We start from the raw sequence: 22969 nt of genomic DNA on the forward strand, positions 1-22969 counted from the left end.
TTTATACGATTCAAGTGAGCGGGGTGGGAGAAAATCTGGAGGAAGGGTGAAAGGGGATGAAATTTTAGTAAAAAATCTATACATAGGTATCGAAATCGTGGTTTTCAAGAACGCTGGTTTCGAATATTTTGTCGATTTTTCGATTTCAGCTCGTGTGAAGGGATGAGGAGGGGTGAAATTTCGATGCTTAATTCACGAAACATTTTGTCGGAGGTTGGAGAGAGTCCTGATCTGATGATTTTCCTTCGATAAAACAAGCGATGATTATCAATCTGCAACGATACCTATTCATGGTCCAAAAATGGTGCAAATTAAAAAAATATATCGTTTATTTATAAATTTTTATTTCTTTTTTGTACCATTTCACGAATACGGTTAGGTATGATAATAAGGTCGAAAATAAACATTGTAAATACACCTTAAAATGTTAATTAATTTGGCTTGAGAACCTATGAGCAATAATTTTATAATTAAGTAGTCGATAATAAACTACGTAGGTATAACATTCAGAAAATTAGGTATGCAGATCTCATTATTTTAATAGATTACATAGATGTTGTTTTATATACGCTTAATGAGAGGGGGTGTTGAAGACGTGCATGGGATGAGTAAAGGGGTTGGGGAGGGAGAGGGGGGGAGCAGGATCTCATATATCTTAATAACGTACACGTGTTTGTATTAAACAAAATAAAAATTCGTAAAATTATCAAAATCGATAATAACATTTAAAAAAAAAAAAATCAAAAAATTAAAATAAAGAAAGGGGAAAAAATTAAATCAACGAACAAATAAAATCGTAAATAAATAATTAATAAAGGGTCATTATATAAACGTAACGCATTAAGTACATAGGATAGGTAAATAAATTACTGAATAGTATCGATTTTGTTTAAAAAATAGATGTGTTTTTCTATTTCGTATATGAATTTTTATGCCATCTATGACGTGTACCTACACGTTTAAAATTTCAATTACAAAAAAAAAAAAACTATTTCTACGAATTTATTAAAAATATTGTCTCTTATTTTTAGGCCTTTCGGTATCTACTATTTGAAGCTTTTATATCGACCATATCTTTTTTTTCTATTTTTTATTTATTCTTCTTCATCGACTTTCTCATCTGTGTAAGTTTGAGTTTTACGAGACGTAAAAATAATTTTGAAAAAAAAAATAGTTTACAATGAAACTTGCCCGAGTCTAAATACCTCTTCTAATTAATCAATCAACTAACACAATGAATTCATCGTGTAATATTTTCCAGCTTCTCTGAAGTACATAGATATATGTATTCTTAAAACGCATTTTTGTTTGAAAAAAATTGCAAAAAATGTAATTTTTTTGTTTCGTTTTCATTCCTGTTTGAGAGTCTGGATTGTAAAAGAATCCAATCTTTCGTGTACAATTCTCTTGTTTCTTATAGGCAACGATTTTTTTTTTTTACATTGTTGATTTTCGAAACGAAGTAATAATAGTAGATACCTCTGTAAATTGACTAAAAAAAATTCAATTTTTGATGTATTTTTTCACTACACTTATCGTTAAATGACAATTAATTTTCATCAACTGTCAAGGGATGTTTCTTTGTTTTAGTTTGGAGAAGGTTTTTGTTTACGAATTGTAGATTGCTTACATAGATGGCTGTCAGGTCACTACCATCGCCCATAATTATCAAAACGATTTTAATGAGTAATCTTTTCTTTTTTAAAAAAATATAATAATATACTTAATAATTTCAAATTGTCATTTTTCAATTTCTGACGTTTCATTCTCATAAATAGCATTTTCAATAAGTTTTTTTTTTTGGTTCAAGACAATGAAACAGTGTGGATAGTAATCATATCTCTATTTAAGTCAACAGTTCTTTGAAAAAAAATTATCAATAAAAATATGCTTTAAAAAAACAACGATTTTTTAAATTTTATTCTATTCTCGAAAATTCAAAACCTATTGTAAATCATTGTTGATTTCAATCTCTTAGCTAGGTTGATGCAAATCTCACTGACGATGGGCTTGAAAAACATACCACGTATAATTTAATAAAAAAAATATTTTCGAAATGTGTAACTGGCAAATGGATACCGAGAAGGACGAAGGAAATTAGGTAGGGGTACGTATATTCACCAAGGTCCGTGTAACATTGAAAATTATATTTAGAAAAAAAAATTCTATCAATGATTGGTTACGAAAATTTATATCGAATAACATAAATAGGTAGTAGGTAATTATACTGTGAGCATTCAAAAGTATTATACTTATTAAGGTGCAAAGTTTCTTAAGAATATACAACCTGTTTATAAATGATACATTTTTTTTTTTTCGTTAATGTTTTTCGCGATTTTTTTGTACAAAAATAATATTGATTTACGTTATAAACTATATAACAATAAATAATTCGCCAATTTGTTATTTATATAGTATAAACAAATATCCTGGGAAATTATATGTACAAAATCTACAGTGCAAAAATCGTATAATAAAAGTGCCTTTATAAATCGTTAAATTTTACATCGATAAAAAATTATATAAAATGTAGAAAAAATTGATGTAAGATACTCTAATACAATCTGTAATAGGTATATTTTAATTGAAGCTTACGAATTTTTAAAATTTTTTATTTTATAAAATTCGCGAAGTTAATGATGATGGAATTTACGAAAAACAGAAAAAAAAAAACGACGAACAAATTAGGTAATTATTTTGGGGGAAGTATTCAAATTTTGAATTTCGTCTGTTTAGTTTTTTTTTTTTTTTTTCAATTCAAAACTTTGAACGAATTTAACTTTCTTTACATTTTTTTTCTGACTTCGCTTTTCATTTCTCTACGACGAAATTTATTACATTACATACAAAACAGGCGATAACAACTTTTATACACAAGTATGTAATTTAAAAAAAAAAAAAAAATTGGTTAAATATGTACCTGACGTTAATATACGCGAGTAAATTACGGAGCCAAAGTGCATCTGCATTTCTGCAAGTTGCAACAAAGTAATAGCCTGTACGATGATACACATTCGTCTTTACAAAACTTAACAAATTTATTATCATTTTTACAATACAAAATCATCTGCGCGTATCTCGGCGGTAATTACGAATACAAAAAGGAATCAAAATCGAACATTAAAAAAAAAAAAAAAAAAAAACTATTCACGCAGATACATTATAAATTAGCGAGACAGTCTATTTTTAAATTGTAGATTGACGTGTACTTATTTAACCAATGTAGTTATATTTCACTAATACATACAAATTATATCATTAACTTATTGAATTTTCTATCGTTAATGCGAAGTTAACGAAAGTTTATTTCAAAAGGAAATCACAGTTCGTATATACAATTCAGTTTAACGATGCTAAAAGTTATACAATTTACTTTTATGTATTTTTTTTTTTTTTTTTTTTTTTTTTTAAATAATAAAATAGGTAAATCTAAAAACAAACAAACGATAAAAAAAATCCTAATTCAACGAGTCGTCGACGAAACGAAAACGAAAACAAAAACAAAACCTAAAATAAAAATGGTAACACCAAAAAAGTATAGTAATACTACATTAGGTTAAACAATTTGAAATTTTTTTCTTTTTCAAAGGTATATCTCTAAAGTTTACATATTTATGGTATAGGTTTTAGGTACACCTATGCACTTACTTTCGAGTGGTCGTATATACCTAATAGTACGTTGTGCAGAAATATTTTTTCTCGTATCTAATACATGAGGTATAACAGATTTCATGCGAAAAAAAAAATTATATTAGTACCTATCTAAATATATAAAGGTTTGGGTATGCAAAAGAAGTTTATTATAAAAAAGTTTTTTTTTTCATTTTTTTCATTTTTTCAAATATTACTTAATGTAATCAAGTACCATCAAATTTCACTTTTGACGAAGACTGAAGAAAGTTAGGTAGTAAATTAGGTATATAACGAAGAAAATGAAATGGAAAGACATTCGGCGACCACTTCTGAACATAACATGCATATCTTATACTCTTACGTTACGCAATACACCAGATTAAATAAAACTACACGCTTATTATAACAACAATAACAACAACAACAATCGTAATAATAAAATTAGTAATTAATTAATAATAATAACAACAACGATAACAAATAATAATCGTATTAATACAGGGATTCCATGGATTCGTTCGTTCGGTTTTTTAAATTTCAATTTTCCAAGACGATTTTCTTTACCTACGCTCGCTGTACTTTACTTTTTAGTTTTTAATTCTGCAATATTAGGTAGGTAAGTATTGATATTCGATATCTTGAAACTTCGAATCAAATGGAAGCCAGATGAGATGAATTTTACGAATTTAGACCAAATTCATTTTACGAAATAAAACACGTACAGTTTTGTAATCAAGCAATTTTTTTTTGGAAATTCTGGTATTGGCAAATGCATCAGTAAACCTGTCAGCGACGATGAGGCTGATTTACTCGAGGGTAGTACCAACTTTTAGCTCTCGATCATCACGATTCGAACCTACATCGAGTAGGAATTTCCAAAAAGCTTTCCTTGTTGTTGAAATTGTCGAAGTCTGTATTTACTAGGTACCAAAAATTTTCGTTATTCTTCAAAAAATTCTTGTTTTTTGCCAAAAATTCAGAATTGTCAAGATCACGCCTTTTACCAACATTTCTTAAAATTTTCTTTTCTATTCTAGAAATGCTACTTTTTTCTTCTTTACCGAAAATTGTCAAAAAAAAATTCCCAAAAAACCCTATCTTTTGTTAAAATTGTCAAAGTGTCATATTTTTATTTCAAAAATTGCCGAAATATTTTTCCTTTTCTGCAAGAAATTTCCAATTTTTTTCCCCTGAAAAACGGCGAAGAAGTCTCGTATTTTACCAACAATTTAAAAAAATTTCCCTTTTATATTCTAAAATTGCCGATTTGCACAGTGGGATGTGAGCACCCTCAAAACGGGCGTAATTCAAAAACTTACAATAAACCCAAAAACAATTGTAAAATGATATCCTCCCTCAAGTTTTTGGGATCGCAGAATACGAATTTGACAATATTTTTTTGTAGGGGTATGGGGGGGGGGGTCAGGGGGGTCAAAAATTCAAAATTTGACCATAATGACGTGTGATATGTCGAAATGTATGTTTTCGAGGGTGTAGATCACGAATCTGACAATATTTTTTTCAAAGGGGAAGGATGGTGGGGGGGGGGGGTGAAGGGGGTGAAAAATTCAAAATTCGATTTTAATGCCGTGTGATATGTCGAAATGTATGTTTTCAAGGGTGTAGATCACGAATCTGGCAACATTTTTTTCGTAGGGGTGAATGGTGGGGGATGAAGGGGGTGAAAAATTCAAAATTTGACCATAATAATGTGTGATATGTCGAAATGTATGTTTTTGAGGGTGTAGATTACGAATTTGACAATATTTTTTTCGTAGGGGTGAATGGTGGGGGATGAAGGGGGTGAAAAATTCAAAATTTGACCATGATAATGTGTGATATGTCGAAATGTATGTTTTTGAGGGTGTAGATTACGAATTTGACAATATTTTTTTCGTAGAGGTGAATATTGGGGGATAAAGGGGGTGAAAACGGCGAAAAATTCAAAATTTGACCATATAATGATGTGTAATATGTCAAAATGTACGTTTTCGAGGATGTAGAAGGGGTGAAGGGTGGGGGATGAAGAATTTTTTGTTGGGGAGCCGTCAAAGTCCCAGTAAGAAAAAAATCTGTAACTTTTAAACAAAATTCACTATGATTTTTCACTACAATTGACTGTGGGGGTCGTTGGGTCACTTTCGGTCAAAAATGGCAATTGACATTTTGAAATACACTATCTCAAGTACATATTACCAGCCACTGCGGAATTTCCCGTGCATCTATAACGTCCGAAAATTTGTTCTATTTCAATTTATGCGGTCGAGTAGCAGAAAAACGAGGTTTTAAGATGAATTTTATCTCTATAATTACTTTATAAAAACTAAAATCCAGTGAATTGATGGAAAGTACTTACTTTCAGTTAATCGAATTTTGAATTTTTCAACGTTTTTACCCCCTTCATCCCCCACCATTCACCCCTACGAAAAAAATATTGTCAGATTCGTGATCTACACCCTCGAAAACATACATTTCGACATATCACACGTCATTATGGTCAAATTTTGAATTTTTGACCCCCCTGACCCACCCCCACCCCATACCCCTACCATAAAAATATTGTCAAATTCGTATTCTGCGACCCCAAAAACACAAGGAAGGATATCATTTTACAATTGTTTTTGGGTTTATTGTAATTTTTTGAATTTCCCCCGTTTTGAGGATGCTCACAGCCCACTCTGCGTTGGCAGTTGGCACTAGCTTCGTGTAAATTCTGCCTATATAGTCTCAGGTCACAAATAAACGTGTAATGAAAATTCAATTCATATGTTGGGTAGTACCTCCCTGCATTAATATACGAATATATTATTGTAATACAATAATGTCTTAATTCGCAATATTTAACGCATAAAAATAACACTGCGAGAATTATCACGTAATAAAACGTTCGTTTTTAGTATAGGCATTTTAAAAATATTTCTTTGGTTTTTGATTTTATTGAGGTAATGCATATTTTGCTAAATACCTACCTATACTTACTTACCTAACGAAATTTTAACGCAGTAATATCTAAATAATATCACCAATATACGTTTTGTGTACCAAGTACAACTTAAAAAAAAAACAAAAAAACAAAAAAAATTATATCTTTACATTATATAGGTAGATAATAGTCGCCATTTTTATATCGAAGACATGATTTTGTGCGTAAGTAATTTACATTTTCAGGGGGGGGAGGAAGGGGGGGGGGGTCTGTTCTTTTTTCTTTCTCTTATTTGCAGAAGATAGATATTTTTGAAAGGGGAAAAAATACGATAAAACAAAAATTAGGTATATAGGATACTTAAAAATTAAGATATCATTTAAACGATATCGTAAAAATTTTAGGCCAATCGTATATGTATAATTAATATTCAATTTTGGTATTATCGTACCAAAATATACAAAGTATATTCTTTTCTAACTCGCGTTTGATTTAAAAAAACAGAAAAAAATTGGTATGTTCTGATAGGTAGGCATTTACATATTCGCAGCTTTCCTCGGAAAATTGAATAATAATCAACGAGTAGGTATTTTTGTTCACTAAACTTAAATACTGTTCTCTCACTATAAATTCCGTTATTTGGGTAAAAATCCATAATATGTGATGTACGTATATTAAGTATGTGTTTATATTGGTGCCGTAGAGTAATACTACAAAGGCAAGTCTAACCATATTTATGCCTAAAAGTGGTTGGTGGTTGAAGTCAGTTTTCAAGTGAAAATAAATTTAAATCGACAAAAAATTAGAACGGATTTCAAGATACCTTGTGCTTGATAAAGCGAATGTAGGGGTAAATAAGAGGAGTGAGTGAGATCGGATGTAATAATGAAAATTATGATATCGAATCTTCTATTTTGTCAATATTGACTGTTCAAATTTTATTCAACAGAATTGGCATCTGTTCGTGTACGTAATGTGTGTGCGTGTGTGTTTGTGTTGGAGTGTTCTAGTATTTCATGCTTCGACGCATTTTTTCCTCCTCAAGATGTTCAGTATAAAGCGAGTTATATTCGTGTAAAATTGATCACTAAATTTTAGTTGACGAGGGAGGGAATGCCTGAAATAATCTGTTTATAAGTTCGAAGTTGAGTTTTTTTTTCAAAAGTTCAATTTTCAAAAAGCTTAAAAATCTTCAAAAATAGCAAATAATTGCCATAAAACCGAAAAAAAAATGAAGAGATTCGGAGGAAGGGGGAATAAAATTCGAGAAATTTTGTAAAAAAACAGGACTCTTGTTCGGCAAACGTTGAAACAAAATGAGAACTTTTCGACAATTTAAGCCAAAACAAGCTTTTTTGGGAAATCTATTTCACCTTTTCATGTACCAATTTTATCTAAAATGAACGTCTTTTGACAATCTTCACATAAATGGACACTTTTTGCAATTTGTGCCAAAAATGAACACTTGTTGACTGTTTAGCCAAAAGTTGAGGCTTTTGACATTCCCCCCCCCCCTCCCACAAAATTAATCCTTTTTGACTTGTTCGGCAATTTTGGAACAAAAATGGGTATTTTTGAAAGGCGAAAATCATTTCTTTTTTGATGTGTAGGGTACGAAGGCGGTGCAAAAAATTATGAACTTACAACTTTCGAGAATTAGCAGGCAGAAAAGGAATAGGCATTCGCTACAGGTAGACCTACCTATCGAGTACATCACCAATATCACGTTAGTATAATAATGTAGGTAGTTGAAGCGACGACGACCGACAGTTTTTATCATATTGTTATTGTTATTGTTATCATTGTTATCATCATTGAGGTCATTGCGAAAAGTTGACGCGACACGACGACGACGGTGGATTACCTACGGTAGCTTTTTTTTTCCAACCAGACAAAAAATGTAAAAAAAAAATTAGAAAAAAGTTGTACGTATTCTCATCCACCTTCATCGTTGGTCGTACAGCCTACACACGATATACGAGCGTATCATCGATACATCATACGAGTAGATAACAATTAGCACGCGGATTTTCTTCTCGCACTATTTGTCTTCTTGTAGCAAAACTAGATCGTCTGCAACTACGTCGCTTATATGCAAATAAATTATCCAGTACATTAAATTAAAACATATAAAACAAACGGGGAATACGATTCTGGAATATTTATCGATATCGCTGGGCGTGACGCCGTACATTTTGCTCAGGTCTTTGCCCGGATGCAGCGGATGCGTCAAGACTGGCGTAATTGCTTCTTCGTCCGTTCGACCGTTTATCGTATTTTCTAACGTGCCGCCTTTGAAATGAGCTTTTGGATCATGAACTTTATACCGAACCTCCTGAAACAAATCGGCATCACTTACAAGAGACCCCTTCGAGAGGATTTTCTAAAAATTACGTTTCGTGTGCTTTGTCGACGAATATGTTGCAGATCTGATTACGCCCCCCTCCACCCTTATAATCCTCTGGCACAACCTTTTTTTAAGAAGAGGATATCCTAAGGAACATTTTAAAGCTAAATTTCCAAAAAAAAAAGAAGATGGTCTTATTAAGAAAATGTCGATCTCATTTCGTCGATTGACAGGTCAGCCAAAATCGCAGATTTTGCTCCCCAACACAAAACTAGATAGAAATCTTTAAAACTGGATAAAGCTAGAGCAAAAGAGCATGCAAAAATTTATCGCCAGCTAAAATATCAAGTGCCAAAGTGCACTTTTCGATTTTTGGCGAATTCTTGAAAATAAAATTTCGCAGCAGATCATGAAACTTGAGAATTTCCACAAAAATAGCCGTTGGAGGCTCCGAAATGGCTGCTGAATCCATCTGCAGTCGACTCGACGGCGTATTGAAATTATAGATTACTGAGTGAATTAAAAAGTCGCTGGAGGCTCCACGACGACTTGAAATCTACCTGCAATCGATTTCATAGCGTATTAATATTGGTCTTCTGAGTAAATTTCTGTTTTCCAACTCCATTTGATCAAAGTTTCAAGTTTCAAAAATTTGCTGGAGGCTCCAGGAATTTTCAAAACGTTGCTGGAGGCTCCAAAATGACTAAAATTCACTAGAACGGATTTCCAATCTTGTTTGGTAAAATTTTATGAAAATTTCGAGCATTGAAAAATCTGCTGGAGGCTCCAGTAATTTCCAAAAAGTCGCTGGAGGCTCCACGACGACTTGAAATCTACCTACAGTCGACTTCATAGCGCATTACTATTGGTTTGCTGAGTAAATTTCTGTTTTACGACTCCATTTGATGAAATTTTTCAAGTGACAAAAATTTGCTGGAGGCTCCAGGAATTTTCAAAAAGTCGTAGAGGCTCTATAGTGACTAAAATTCACTAGAACGGATTTACAATTTCATTTGGCAAAATTTTATGGAAATTTCGAGCATTGAAAAAATCTGCTGGAGGCTCCAGTAATTTCCAAAAAGTCGCTGGAGGCTCCAGAACGACTTGAAATCTACCTACAGTCGACTTCATAGCGTATTAATATTAGTTTGCTGAGTAAATTTCTGTTTTACAACTCCATTTGATCAAAATTTCAAGTTTCAAAAATTTGCAGGAGCCTCCAGGAATTTTCAAAAAGTCACTGGGGCTCCAAAATAACTAAAATTCACTAGAACGGATTCCCAATCTTGTTTGGTAAAAATCTTATGGAAATTTCGAGCATTTAAAAATTTGCTGGAGGCTCCAGGAATTATCAAAAAGTTGCTGGAGGCTCCAAAATGACTAAAATTTACTAGAACGGATTTTCAATTTTGTTTGGCAAAATTTTATGGAAATTTCCAGCATCGAAAAAACTGCTGAAGGCTCCAGTAATTTCCAAAAAGTCGCTGGAGGCTACAAAACGACTTGAAATCTACCTGCAGTCGATTTCATAGCGTATTAATATTGGGTTACTGAGTAAATTTCTGTTTTCCAACTCCATTTGATGAAATTTTTCAAGTTTCAAAAATTTGCTGGAGGCTCCAGGAATTTTCAAAAAGTCACTGGGGCTTTAAAATGACTAAAATTCACTAGAATGGATTTCCAATTTCGTTTGGTAAAATTTTATGGAAATTTCGAGCCTTGAAAAATCTACTGGAGGCTCTAGTAATTTCCAAAAAGTCGCTGGAGGCTCCAAAACGACTTGAAATCTACCTACAGTCGACTTCGTAGCGTACTTAAACTATAGTTTGCAGAATGAATTTCGGTTTCCCAACTCCATAGGGTCAAAATTTCAAGTTTCAAAAATTTGCTGGAGGCTCCAGGAATTTTTAAGAAGTCGCTGGAGGCTCCAAAGTGACTAAAATTCACTAGCACAGATTTCCAATTTTGTTTGGTAAAATTTTATGTAAATTTCGATCATTGAAAAATCTGCTGGAGGCTCCAGTAATATCCAAAAATTCGCTGGATGCTCAAAAACAACTTGAAATCTACCTGAAGTCGACTTCATAGCGTATTGAAATTAGTTTATAGAACGAATATCGGCTGTACAACTTTACTGAATGAGATTTTGTGAAAATTTGAAGTTTCATAAATCTGCTGCAGCCTTCAGAAAAGCCCAAAACAGTTTGAAACCGTTTCCAATCGATTTGACTGATCGAAAATAGGATTTCATCTCAAATTTCAGCTTTTTAGGGCAATTTGGTGAAATTTTGATTTTTTGCCCTCATTTTTGACTCCTGATAGATTTGATTTTTTAAATTCATCAAAAATCGAAAAACTCACTTTAGCACGTCTTGATACGAGTATTTTGGCTGACGATAAACGTTTGCATGCACTTTCGATCTAGCCTTTGTCCAGTTAAATAAATTTCTGGAAAACAAAATCTGTGATTTCGGCTGGCCTGTCGATCAAAATGGTCGCCATTTACTAGGGCCAACTTTTTTTTCGAGAAAGTTTACTTTAAAATTTTCCTTAAGATGTCCCCTATTTAAGAAAGAAATTGTCCTAGTGGATCGGTGGGGTGGGGATTTAGTTACCTAATTATGTATTCCTGTTGGGTGGTGCTGCTTATGAGTAGAGAAAGGAAAATACTTACTCGAACGAAGTGCCTATAGAACTAGAGGTAGGTATAATTTAACCATAAAGAATACATCTTCGTTACTCACTGTTTGCTTAGGCATATGATCAGGATCCACTGGTGGTCCAGGCAGTGTCGAATGACCGTGAGCATGAGCATGTGCATGACTACCTCTGGGATGAGCGTGACCCTCCAGCGTTGACTTCTTTTCCTGGGCTAATTTTTGCATAGCCATTATTCGCGATTTTCGCATTTGCAGTCGTTTGGCCATATATCCTACGGTAGCGTATTCTGCCAATCGAAATTCCAGCACAGTGTTAGCAATAGGTCGGTACCTAACTATTATTACCTAGTTTTTTTTTCGACCATAAAATGAACCTTTTAAGCTTACCTAATAACGACGCGAAAACCATCACGAAACAGGTACCCAGATACACGTCTATCGATTTCACGTACGATATCTTTGGTAGAGCTGCGTTGGTTGAAGACATCAAAGTTGTCATCGTCAGCACAGTGGTTACACCTAGCGATACCCTGGCTGGCGTTGCGTTTCGATTGAGCCAAAAACTAACCCACGAAATGATCACAATTAAACCGGATGGAATATAAATTTGAATGAGGTAATATCCCATCGATCTGACGAATTGTATTTCGCACGCTAGTCGCGAATAATTGCCTGTAATGCGAATCAGATTTTACATAATGTCATTCGATTTCGGTATAGATTGTACAAGTAGCGTTACATTTTATGAGCTGGTTAAGTATATAGGAAAGAAAATGAAAGCAATGGAAATGGTAGCGATGGCGATTGTTTTGCACTGTTTTTCCTTCTCACTTCCATAAAATTTTAATTTTTCGAAATTCATCATAATATAAGTATATTCAGTAAGATGAAGTCTGTTTAGGAAGTTGATGGCTTGATCCAGAATGATGAACTTTTTACTGGATCGTTTTGAAGTCTCAAGTGCAAAACAATCAGCCAGATGGTACCTACTTTCACTTTTTTTTGAAAGCATCTACAGATATATAGGTAGGTAGTATAGGTAGGTACGTGGATTTAAATGATAAAATAGGCATCTACGCCGAGTCAATGATTAAGACGAATGGAATAACGAGACGATGAAAACAATGCATGGAAAATATACCTACCAAGTTGAAAAGTATACTACAAAGTACTACCTACTGGCGTAACTAAATTTATAGGCGAGCGAATTTCGCATTCGCATTCGCATCCAATTGATTTACATATAATCCGTACCTGTGGTTAAGCTAATTTCCATAGCTCTCTGTCGATGACCGAGTACTTTAAACTGTGGAAGAGATACTTCATTTGAGACACCAACAGAATTTGGCCCTTCGTTCCATTTATAACGAATATCCCTCATCGTATATCCAACTGAGACAAGTACACGTTTGTATTTAGCAAATTGTTCGTAGCCATTTTTTTTTTTTTTTTTTTTTTTTTTGAAAGCAATCATATTATACAAACGAATTTTTGTAACAGCCGGAAGAAACGTTATTGGCGTATTGAAGTCAGTTTTCTATTTTGGTGTCCCAAATTTTAGCGAGGTTGATGGAAAATGTAGGTAGGTATATACCTTATTACGTATAAATGTACCCGAAAGTGCGCGTGTGCGATTGATATGAATGTGGCTTGGTACTAGGTAGGTATTGTTTTTCAGGGGCGTAAATTGAGAAATGCGACAAAACCGAATTTTTTGTAAACATTTTCATTTGTGTAAAATTTGAGATTTTAAAAATTATTTACGCCCCTTTGCTTTTTTGTGTAGTTAAGCGATACTCCTTCCGTGTATTTCCTTTACCTGTCGTTAAATTGATTTGATTAGTCCTTTGTCTGTAGCCAAGAATTTGAAACTGTGGTAGTTGTACTTCATTGCTAATTCCAATTGATTTCACGCCATCATTCCACGTGTAGCGAATATCATTCATTGTATAGCCAACTGTAGGTACACGTATATAGTACGTAGGTATGTATTGAGATACAAAATAATGTTCACGATAAATAACTCAAAATGCAAATTAAATATCTAACTAAGCGACAAAAATCAAACAAGAGGTACACACGTAGATACTATAACACTCAACATGCTAAAAGAATCTATCGAAGAGAGGACTTGGGTTTCATATGTACATACTGTATCGACCACAGAGTCCCAAAAGGAATGATTTTGCAACAGCAGTAAGTATTAAGTAGTTTGGATTCGTTACCTAACTTGGGAAATGCAACATTTTTGTCAGGAACATTATTTTTTCAAGCCACAAGTACGGAGGTTTTTTTTTTTTTTTTTGAGAACTCTTACAATGATTTGACTGATTTGAGGAAAAGTTTAGTACAAGTACAAGTCCTCACTTCTTTTCGATTTCTATGTACATAATATACCCAAACAACATTTTGAAAAAAAAATGATAATTTTTTCAATAAAATTGTAGGTATAAGGTAAATAAGTTCACTATCTAAACGTAATAAAATTCGACAACTACGAGTACAAGTATAGGTAGATCAACGCCAATAGCTATAAATACACACGTTTCTGAGAATAACATGATGTATAAATCAACTATAGTTAATTAATAAGATTCCATTGAAAAAATCTATTTAGGTATTCTGAAGTAAGGCATTCGTATGATTGTAGTTTCGATTTCAATTTTCAATTCGTCCAATTTGTAGAATTCCGAAGATTTTTTTTTTTTTTAGAATTGCTCATTTGTTTTGGTAATATTTCAATCAATTTCAGGCTTTAAGAAAAATCAGATTTGATCATAGAACTTTTCGGAACGAGTTGGTTAGGTACCTGTTTTTTTTATTTTTTTTTTTTTATTAATAGTTTGTATAAAAAAAATACCGAACCAAATTACTTTCCTATGGATAAAAAGTTGAAACGAGCAAACACAGTTGTATGAAAAAAAATATTCTTTAGAAAAAATTGTATCAGTAATGGGTACCTAAGTATAACCTAGTGAAAAGCAAGAGAAAAGATACACTTTACCTACCCATAGCTATCTAGCATGTTTATAAAGATGAAAGCGAGATGCTACAGCTATACTACGTGCACTATCTTACAATACAATTTTAATTAAATCCCCAAATTGATTAATTTTAATTAGCTTATTTTGTTTAGTTAATACTTTAATTAAAAGTTAGCATTGAAATTATAATCAAATACACTATTAAAAGTAAACGATATAAAAGCGTACCTGCATAATCAGCGTGATGGGGAATGAGTTTGGAAATATTGTAATTTTGACATTCGATTGAATGGGCAAAGAGAATCTTTGCTACGCTCAAATTTTTAGTAATCGAGTATACCTATGTAGTATCTTTTTTGTGGAAAAATGATCATATTTTTGAACAATAATGTATTTTCAGATATTTCATTTTGTATGGTCTGTGCTTCCTTATCAGCTAATTTTTATCTACGTAGAAAAATTTTGAACAAATTTTGTTGTTCAGCTCTACAGAGCACAACTTTATATATATATATCTAAATAATTATGAAGGTCCTTGAAAGGCGCTAGCTAGGTTGACATTGTTCAGCAAAGTACCTATTCCATATCCATACCTTCTTCTTGGTACGGTTTCATCTTTTCTGTGACTCAACACACCAGCTCCCTCCATGTGTCTCTGTTTTGGGCGCTCCTGAATCCTAATGCACGCTGGGAAGCTCCGTCCAATGGCCTCCGGATGGAGTCTGTCCATCTCGTGGGAGAACGTCCGCGCCCTCTTGCTCCCTCCACCTTGCCTTGAATGAATAGGGACTCCATTGCATTCGCCCTTGTGACATGTCCGAAGTATTTGAGGATTTGACAGAGTACCACCACCGACAACCTCTTCTGGACACTGATTTCTCCCAGGATGGACACATTAGTCCTCTTTGCCATCCATGGGATCTGAAGCATTCTCCTCCAGCATCACATGATATGTAGAGAAAAACTGATAAAACCAGAGCGTTTACAAGCCTTATCTTCAGAGTCTTGCTCACTGCTGCATATGACCATATCGTCTTTAGGCAAGACACTGCTTTGTGTGATTTGTGTTCTGTGTTTTATCTCGGCTTCACTGCCTCCTTTGTTATCAACAATGGAACCCGGGTACACAAATCAATTCACCACTTCAATTCCCTCAATTTCCTGGATTTCAGGCAAGCAGAGCTGTGGGACCAAATCAATTTCGGGATTGAAATCGTTTAGGGATTCGTTCTTCAAATTTTGATTTCGGTTTCGGGATTTGTTTTGGGATTGAAAAATTTGTTTCAGTTCCAGGTTGAACCGGGTTTCGGTTTCGAGATTTTCATTTCAACCAATTTTAAGCCCAAATTCACTAATGGACCTTGCTGGTGTCTAAAAAATGGGAGGTTTTGACGTGAAAAATCCAATGGAGTGATTAGTTTAACGTTTTAAGTGCATATTTTGCTGAATTTGTCGAGTAATTCTTATTGTAATCTGAATGATTTAAGTACAATAATGATGTAAAATTACCATTTTTCAAAATAAAATCGTGGAAAAAAGGCAAAAATTGAAATCTGGAAACTGAAACGATTTTGTTTCAGTTCCGGGATTGTTTCGGATTCAAAATTATATCGGTTTCGGGATTTTTTCAGTTTTGGGATCAAGAAAAATAACGATTATGGTTCGGGGATTGGTTTTGGGATCGGATTTGAATCGGTTCCGGTTTTGGGATAGTTTTGGTCCCACAGTTCTGCAGGCGAGTTGTTCTCAGGCTGATTCACAATCATGATCTTCGCCTTCGTTTTATTTATCAGCAACACAGCAAGCTATATTTTGAGCTAACCAATTCCAGACATTTCAGAAAACCGGTCATATTTTTGACACTTGGAGTGATGAGGGTTGTGTCATCAGTTTAGAGAAGATTTGACATTTGTACACCTGCAATTGATACTCCTTCCTGCCATTTACCTGAGCCATCATCGTTGGCACTTTCTGCTAGTATGTACTCGTATTAAGCCTGGTACACACGTTCCAAATCCAATATACTTATTTGATAAACTGGATTGGTCAAATCAAATTTGTCAAATAAGTACATTGGATCATGTGGACCCTCTGATAATTCAAGTTTTCTTCAAATTTTCAATGTTTTGTTGATCAGTGACACCAACTCTGAAAATAGAAATAATTTCTATTTTCAGAGTTATTTTCAGAATTGGTGTCACCAATCAACAAAACATTGAAAATTTGAGAAAAACTTGAATCATCAGAGTGTTCGCATGATCCGATATTTTTGACAAATTCGATTTGACCAATTGAGTTTTTCAAATATATTGGAACGTGTGTACCAGGCTTTTGTTGCAGAGTCTCTCAAATTATAGATTCTCCGTATAGATTGAACAGGAGTGGGGATAGAATGCAGCCTTGTTGTACTCCTCTCTCTGGATGGAATTTCTCCAATGTTGTTTCTTTGTTGATTCAGACATTTGCCATGTTCCCCTCATATACAATTGTGTCATTCCGTAGGTAAAGGGCCCATTTGGTCGCTTCTATGTATCGAGATAATCATGTTTTTTAGTGAAAAAGTTGAAAGAAATGATAATCAAGGTTTTGATGGATTTCGATGTAGAACATATCCGACTATCGCGTGTTAAAGTATCAAGGCCGCAGGTGCGCCCCAAGCAGAGAAAAATGGAACTAAAGTTTTTCTAAGAAGGGCCCATTTGGCCGATTTTGTATTTTTTGTGGTAAATTCGCTTCCAAAAAAATACCCTCCGATTTATACTGCACCTAGTTGCCAGTGGCAACATGTATACCACTCAAAAACGCGATTTTGCTAGCTGCAGCGGTAGCCGCGTGGCATCAGTTATGGATTACTGAACCAGAGGTCTGGGTTTGAATCTCATGTCTAGAAGAAATTTTTGAAATTTTTTTTTTACGATTTTTATTTTTACAAGTTAAATTTTGACAGAAACTTAATCATTTTTTTCTGCTTTTGAACAGAATAATGAATTTTTATGTGAAATTGTAATTCATTAAATCATTGTTTTTCAGGCTTAAAATGTTCTAAACATGAAAAGATTTAGTAAAAAAAATCGTTATTGCAGGCGGGTAGTAATATTTGACATTCAATTTTAGGTATAAAGGTTTTGGGATTATATGAAATTTCAGCTTTTTTCAGAAAAAAAAACTTTGAAGGCGATTTTCTCAAAAGTCGAGTTTTTCAAATTTTTAGTTCTGGATTTGTTTTTTTGGAGTTTTTTTGCACTTTTTGGGCTTCTATCCAGCTTATATGATTGCTCCGGAGGTCTACTTCACCCTTCATCCCCCCCCCAACCCATAACTCAATATCGACCAAATGGGCCCATTACCTGCGGAATGACAATTGTTTTATCAGCAATACCAGATGTATTGGCGCACCCATCTTGAGTAGAATGTTCCACAGCTTTTGCCATTGTACGCAGTCAAATGCTTTCTTGTAAGTAATCGACGAAACATAGCACAGTGCTCACATTGTATTCGCGATACCTCATCATCACCGATTCGTATAACTGCTTGAGGTGGTATCGTGTACAAATCAACGTGTACCCTTATACCAAATTGGGTATTCAGGCTAACATCCTTTATGTTGGTGTTGCCTCTATCGCGTTGATGACGTATCTCATGGAAATTTATTTTCGAGCTTCCACTAGTAGTTTCCCGCTTGCTTACTAGTGACATCTACACAACCACCTTGGAGCTAGCTGGGTAGTTTGGAGACCCTGAGCTCCTCAGTGTTGACCTCTATAGACGCTCGAACCAGTTTCAGCCTTTTGATTCTGCTAACAGATGGCATGCATGATCTATTAGCTCGGCTAATAACTGGTATTCCCCTGGTACTTGGCGTGTAATGTTGATAATTGCACGTAATATTTTTTAATTACACGCACAAGCTTGCCTCTGTAGCTGGGTTTGAACCGGGTCCTATGTGAGCATAATTCAGCACATTCAGTCCAAAGACTAGGAAAACCTACATTCATTAACTCAAAATCGTTTCACTACCTATAATTATTAGCGGAAGGGGGTAATTCTGAGATGAACACAGGAACGACTTTATACCTAGGTACCTATGTACCTATGTTTTTTAAAATAGCAGTGTTTGCAACTTTTTCCAAAAGTAAGAAGTGCAATAGCAATAATAGCATAATCACAAGGAGGCGAAGAGGTGTTTACTGTTGAGGTAGCTTTATCGTCTGAAAATACAATATTTTCACGCCAAGAAATCGATGCTGAATTTTTCAATTCGTGGCGAGTGAACTTGTTTCCATGCCCATTTCCGGGTACACCAAAGAATGCTCTATTCGTCTTGGCATATCCGCTTGTGCAGATATGTCTCAAAATGTCAACCTAGACAGACGCCTATTTTGGCTAACGTATACTACGAGTATATCTGAAATGCTCGAATGGTTAATAGCTGGGCTCTAATATGTATGTAGTACTGTATACAAGCTCGCGAGCAGGCATTAACGAAATGTCAATAGATAATACAAATAATAACGATGCTACCATAAATCAAACGCGTATATAAGGTACTTTTTATAAAAAGGCTGTTGGCTCGATTGTACGTCAATTCTAACATAACTTAGGTGTATGTGTGTGTATGGATATAGAACTGTAGACTGGCTGTGGCTGTAACCTTAACTTTATTTACTATCTATATATTTTAGCGTATTATTGCGAGTTGTGTGACGAAGATGTCATACCTATTTATATTGCTCAAGCTTCGAACTGTAAGAGTGTCGAGTAGGCACATTTACACGCACTTTTTTTTCATGACAGAATCATTTGTACATACATAGACATACTCGTATACGTATTAAGATTCGCCAATACACCAATAATACGTATGCGACTCAACAATAAGCAATAAAATAAGAAATATACCGAATGGGAAAGGGAAAAAGCATATTTAAATACGTGTACACGATGGCAGAGTTGACGTTATTTATTCGCGTTGTGATTGGCTGATGGCTATACAATGTGATTTGCTAGACGTTACTCGATGAGCGGATTAATGCAGCGTGAATATCGTTAAGAAGTACAGCTGACCTTTTACAGTCATCCTTCTACCTCGAGCACGCTCTTTTGGTGTGCGGTTTCGCAGAAGGAGACTGCTACACCACTATTAATCGGCTATAAGAAAAATAACAACAGGTAGCAAAAATGAGAAATGAATCGAAAATGTTATAATTTTTATACGAGTTATAGGTCTGTTTGGAAAAATGAAAATGAAAACATAGGTAATCAATTCTACAAGTTTGTGGTTAACTTCCGGCTGTTGTCGAATAAACTGGGCAAATTTAATATATTCGATATTAAATTAAAATTATAATAATAATAATTTATTGGTAGATATGTACCTAAAATACGTATATACCTAATACATATTATGTAAGTAAGTACTAAGTACACATAATATTGTGGTAAGCTATGCAAGTAAACATGATTGAGGTGGAGAAAAAAATGAAGTGTGCTGGTTGCGCTAACGCATGGAAGTACCTTGATTGCATGAATTTTATTTTTACTACCTTATGGGATCTGTTTCACCTATACTAAACTTGTATTGGCTACTTTTTGTAATTTTTTCTCCCAATACCCATCGATTCGATAACCAACCTTTCTCAATTCGAGCTTAGACGAGTACCAACAATACCAACATAATTTGAAAATAATACCTTCATACGAGTGATGTATGCAATGTACATAGGTACGTGCTATTCTCAGAGCACCGATTAAAAACAAATCCTAAACGTTCAATTTAATTACTCGGATATTGTTAATTGACGACGAACGACGTCACTAATAATAAAAGTACCCCAACTTATCAATAATTCAGCTAGATAGACGAAGAAAGAACGGCTTTCTTTAGGTATGTAGGTATGTACCAGAATGTAAATATGTTGACTTAATACGCGTAGGTGTAGGTACCAAAAGCGATCGCGTACGAAAAAAAGTATACTTACGATACAGTAAGTAGTTATGTAAAATCGAAAAATGGGCTCGGTGAAAGAGAGAGCAGGGCGAGTATAGAAAAGTGACGAAAAGAAAGGAATGAAAAACGAAACTTTCAAAGTAGATAATTCAAAAAAAGCGAAGCGACACAATTGTGAACGAAATTCCAAAAGTTTGCGGTATTAATGTGTAAAAGAAAAGCAAATATAAAAAGTTTGTAATTTCACGCCACGAATAATTTTATTTCAATCGTTGCGTTTTTCCCCTAATAAAACGATAGAACGATTTTGATATTTTTGCAAATAAATTTCTTTCTTTTTTTTCAATTTGTTTCGCCATACGTTAGTTATACTCGTACTACCTTTTGTAGTACGTAGCATAGCTGCTCCACGGCGACGACGTTTGTTTTGTAATATGTAGGTTATTGGTTTGGTACGTACCTATATTTAGGAATAGGAACATCATATGTAGCAATGTATCGTAAAAAGACCACTATGCAGGTATGAAAAAGAGTTCAACGATTGGGCATGTGTTATCAAAAGGAGGCGACAGAGGAGACACTCGCATATCTAGGTTAGATCCGAAAAATAAGCTCGTCTTCGTGTTTTGCATTTTTGAAAACGTAGTAGGCCTACTCGATATATATCGCATGATTTTGATTTCGATTCGACATTTTTTCCATCTTGGCCCAAAATAAGGGGGAGGTGGCGGTCTCTTTCTCGTTGAGAGTGCCTTTTTGAAAGCACGACATTTCAAACTGACTTAGCAACAATTTTAAATTTAACTCCGACTCTACCAACGTAACAGTCTGTTGTTTGTTTTGCCTTCAAATGTCTATTCCACGCTAATTGCAATACCTATTTCATCGATGTTAATAAAATTGCATAACCAGTTTGCCGTAAATACGAGACCTGTATATTTCTACGATTTTATGTATTAGTCCGGCATATGACAATAGGAGTAATTACATCCCCCCCCCCCGTCAATCCTCCGGGACAACTTTACAACTTTTTTCTTAAAGGGGACATCTTTAAGGAACATTTTAAAACAAACTTGCCCTCCAAAAAATTGGCCTTACTTACAAAATGGCGGCCATTTTGAATGACAGGTTGGCCGAAATTGCAGATTTTGCGTTTCAACATAGGACTTGCACGAAATTTTTCAAACTTTACAAAGGTATATCGAAAGATCATGCAAAAATTTATCATTTGTCGAAATTTCAAGTGCTAAAGTGCGTTTTTCGATTTTTGGTGAATTTTTGAAAATCGAACTTAGGCCAAAAATGAGGGAAAAAATCAAAATTTTACCAAATTGACCAAGAAAGCCGTAATTTGGGATATACCCTATTCTCGTCATGCCAAATCGATTGGAAACGGTTTCAACCCGTTTTGAGCAGTTCTGGAGCCTCCAGCAGATTTTTGAAACTCGAAATGTCCACAAAATTCCATCAAATTGGAGTTGTAAAGCTGAAATTTATTCTAGAAACTAATTTCAATACGCTACGAAGTACTACAGGTGAATTTAAAAGTCGTTTTGGAGCCTCCAGCGACTTTTTGAAAATTCCTGGAGCCTCCAGTAGATTCATGAAACTTGAAATTTCCCAAAATTTCATCAAACTGAGATAGAGAGTCGAAATTCATTCTGCAAACTAATTTCAATACGCTACGAAGTGGACTGCTGGTGGATTTCAAGTAGTTTTGGAGCCTCTAGCGACTTTTCGAAAGGTTGTATGGCGTTTTTTTGGAAAATTGAAATTCCCTAAAAGTAGCTGGAAGCTTCAAAACCATCTGAAACCACCATGTAGCCTGCGAAGTAAATTTCAGCTTGCCAACTCCATTTGATAAATTAATGTTGGGGAAATTTCAAGTTTCAAAAATCTACTAGAGGCTCCAGTAATTTTCAAAAAAGTCGCTGGATGCTCTAAAATGACTTGAACCCGCCTGAAGTCGTCTTCAGAGGGTGTTAAAATTAGTTTGCACTATGAATTTTGACTCTCCATCTCCATTTGATGACATTTTGTGAAAATTTAAAGTTTCAGGAATCTACTGGAGGCTCTAGTAATTTTCAAAAATGTCGCTGGAGGCTCTAAAATGACTTGAACCCGCCTGAAGTCGTCTTCAGAGGGTGTTAAAATTGGAGTGTAGAGTAAATTTCAGCTTTCCATCTCTATTTGATGAAACTTTGTGAAAATTTAAAGTTTCAAAAAACTGCTGGAGGCTTCAGGAAGTTTCAAAAAGTCGCTGGAGGCTCCAAAACGACTTGAAATTCAACTGCAGTACTTCGTAGCGTATTGAAATTAGTTTTTAGAATAAGTTTCAGCTTCACAACTTCAATTATATGGAATTCTGTGGGAATTTCGAGTTTCAAAAATCTGCTGGAGGCTCCAGAACTGCTCAAAACGGATCGAAACCGTTTTCAATCGATTTGGCATGTCGAAAATAGGGTATATCCAAAA

General features: G+C 34.2%; 1 protein-coding gene and 1 long non-coding RNA gene across 7 annotated transcripts in view; one reads left to right on the forward strand and one right to left on the reverse strand.

Moving 5' to 3' along the window:
• LOC135841073 (uncharacterized) overlaps positions 1 to 22969 on the forward strand; it is a 272383-nt gene that overhangs the window by 64372 nt on the left and 185042 nt on the right. The window lies entirely within an intron of this gene.
• Positions 6704 to 22969, reverse strand: part of Rdl (Resistant to dieldrin) — an 85969-nt gene continuing 69703 nt past the window's right edge. For 3 of the 6 annotated variants that reach the window (XM_065357855.1, XM_065357854.1, XM_065357853.1), the window contains exons 6-9: positions 12818 to 12955; positions 11951 to 12235; positions 11648 to 11850; positions 6704 to 8888 (exon numbers count right to left, since the gene is read on the reverse strand). In XM_065357855.1, the coding sequence (XP_065213927.1) occupies positions 8598 to 8888; positions 11648 to 11850; positions 11951 to 12235; positions 12818 to 12955 (917 nt within the window). In that variant the 3' untranslated portion in view covers positions 6704 to 8597. Of the gene's footprint in view, positions 8892 to 11647; positions 11851 to 11950; positions 12236 to 12817; positions 12956 to 22969 lie in introns of all 6 variants that reach the window. The other 3 variants (XM_065357852.1, XM_065357851.1, XM_065357849.1) reach the window with 1 other exon arrangement.

The sequence above is a fragment of the Planococcus citri genome, chromosome 3 (assembly GCF_950023065.1).
Source record: "Planococcus citri chromosome 3, ihPlaCitr1.1, whole genome shotgun sequence".
Lineage (NCBI taxonomy): Eukaryota > Metazoa > Arthropoda > Insecta > Hemiptera > Pseudococcidae > Planococcus > Planococcus citri.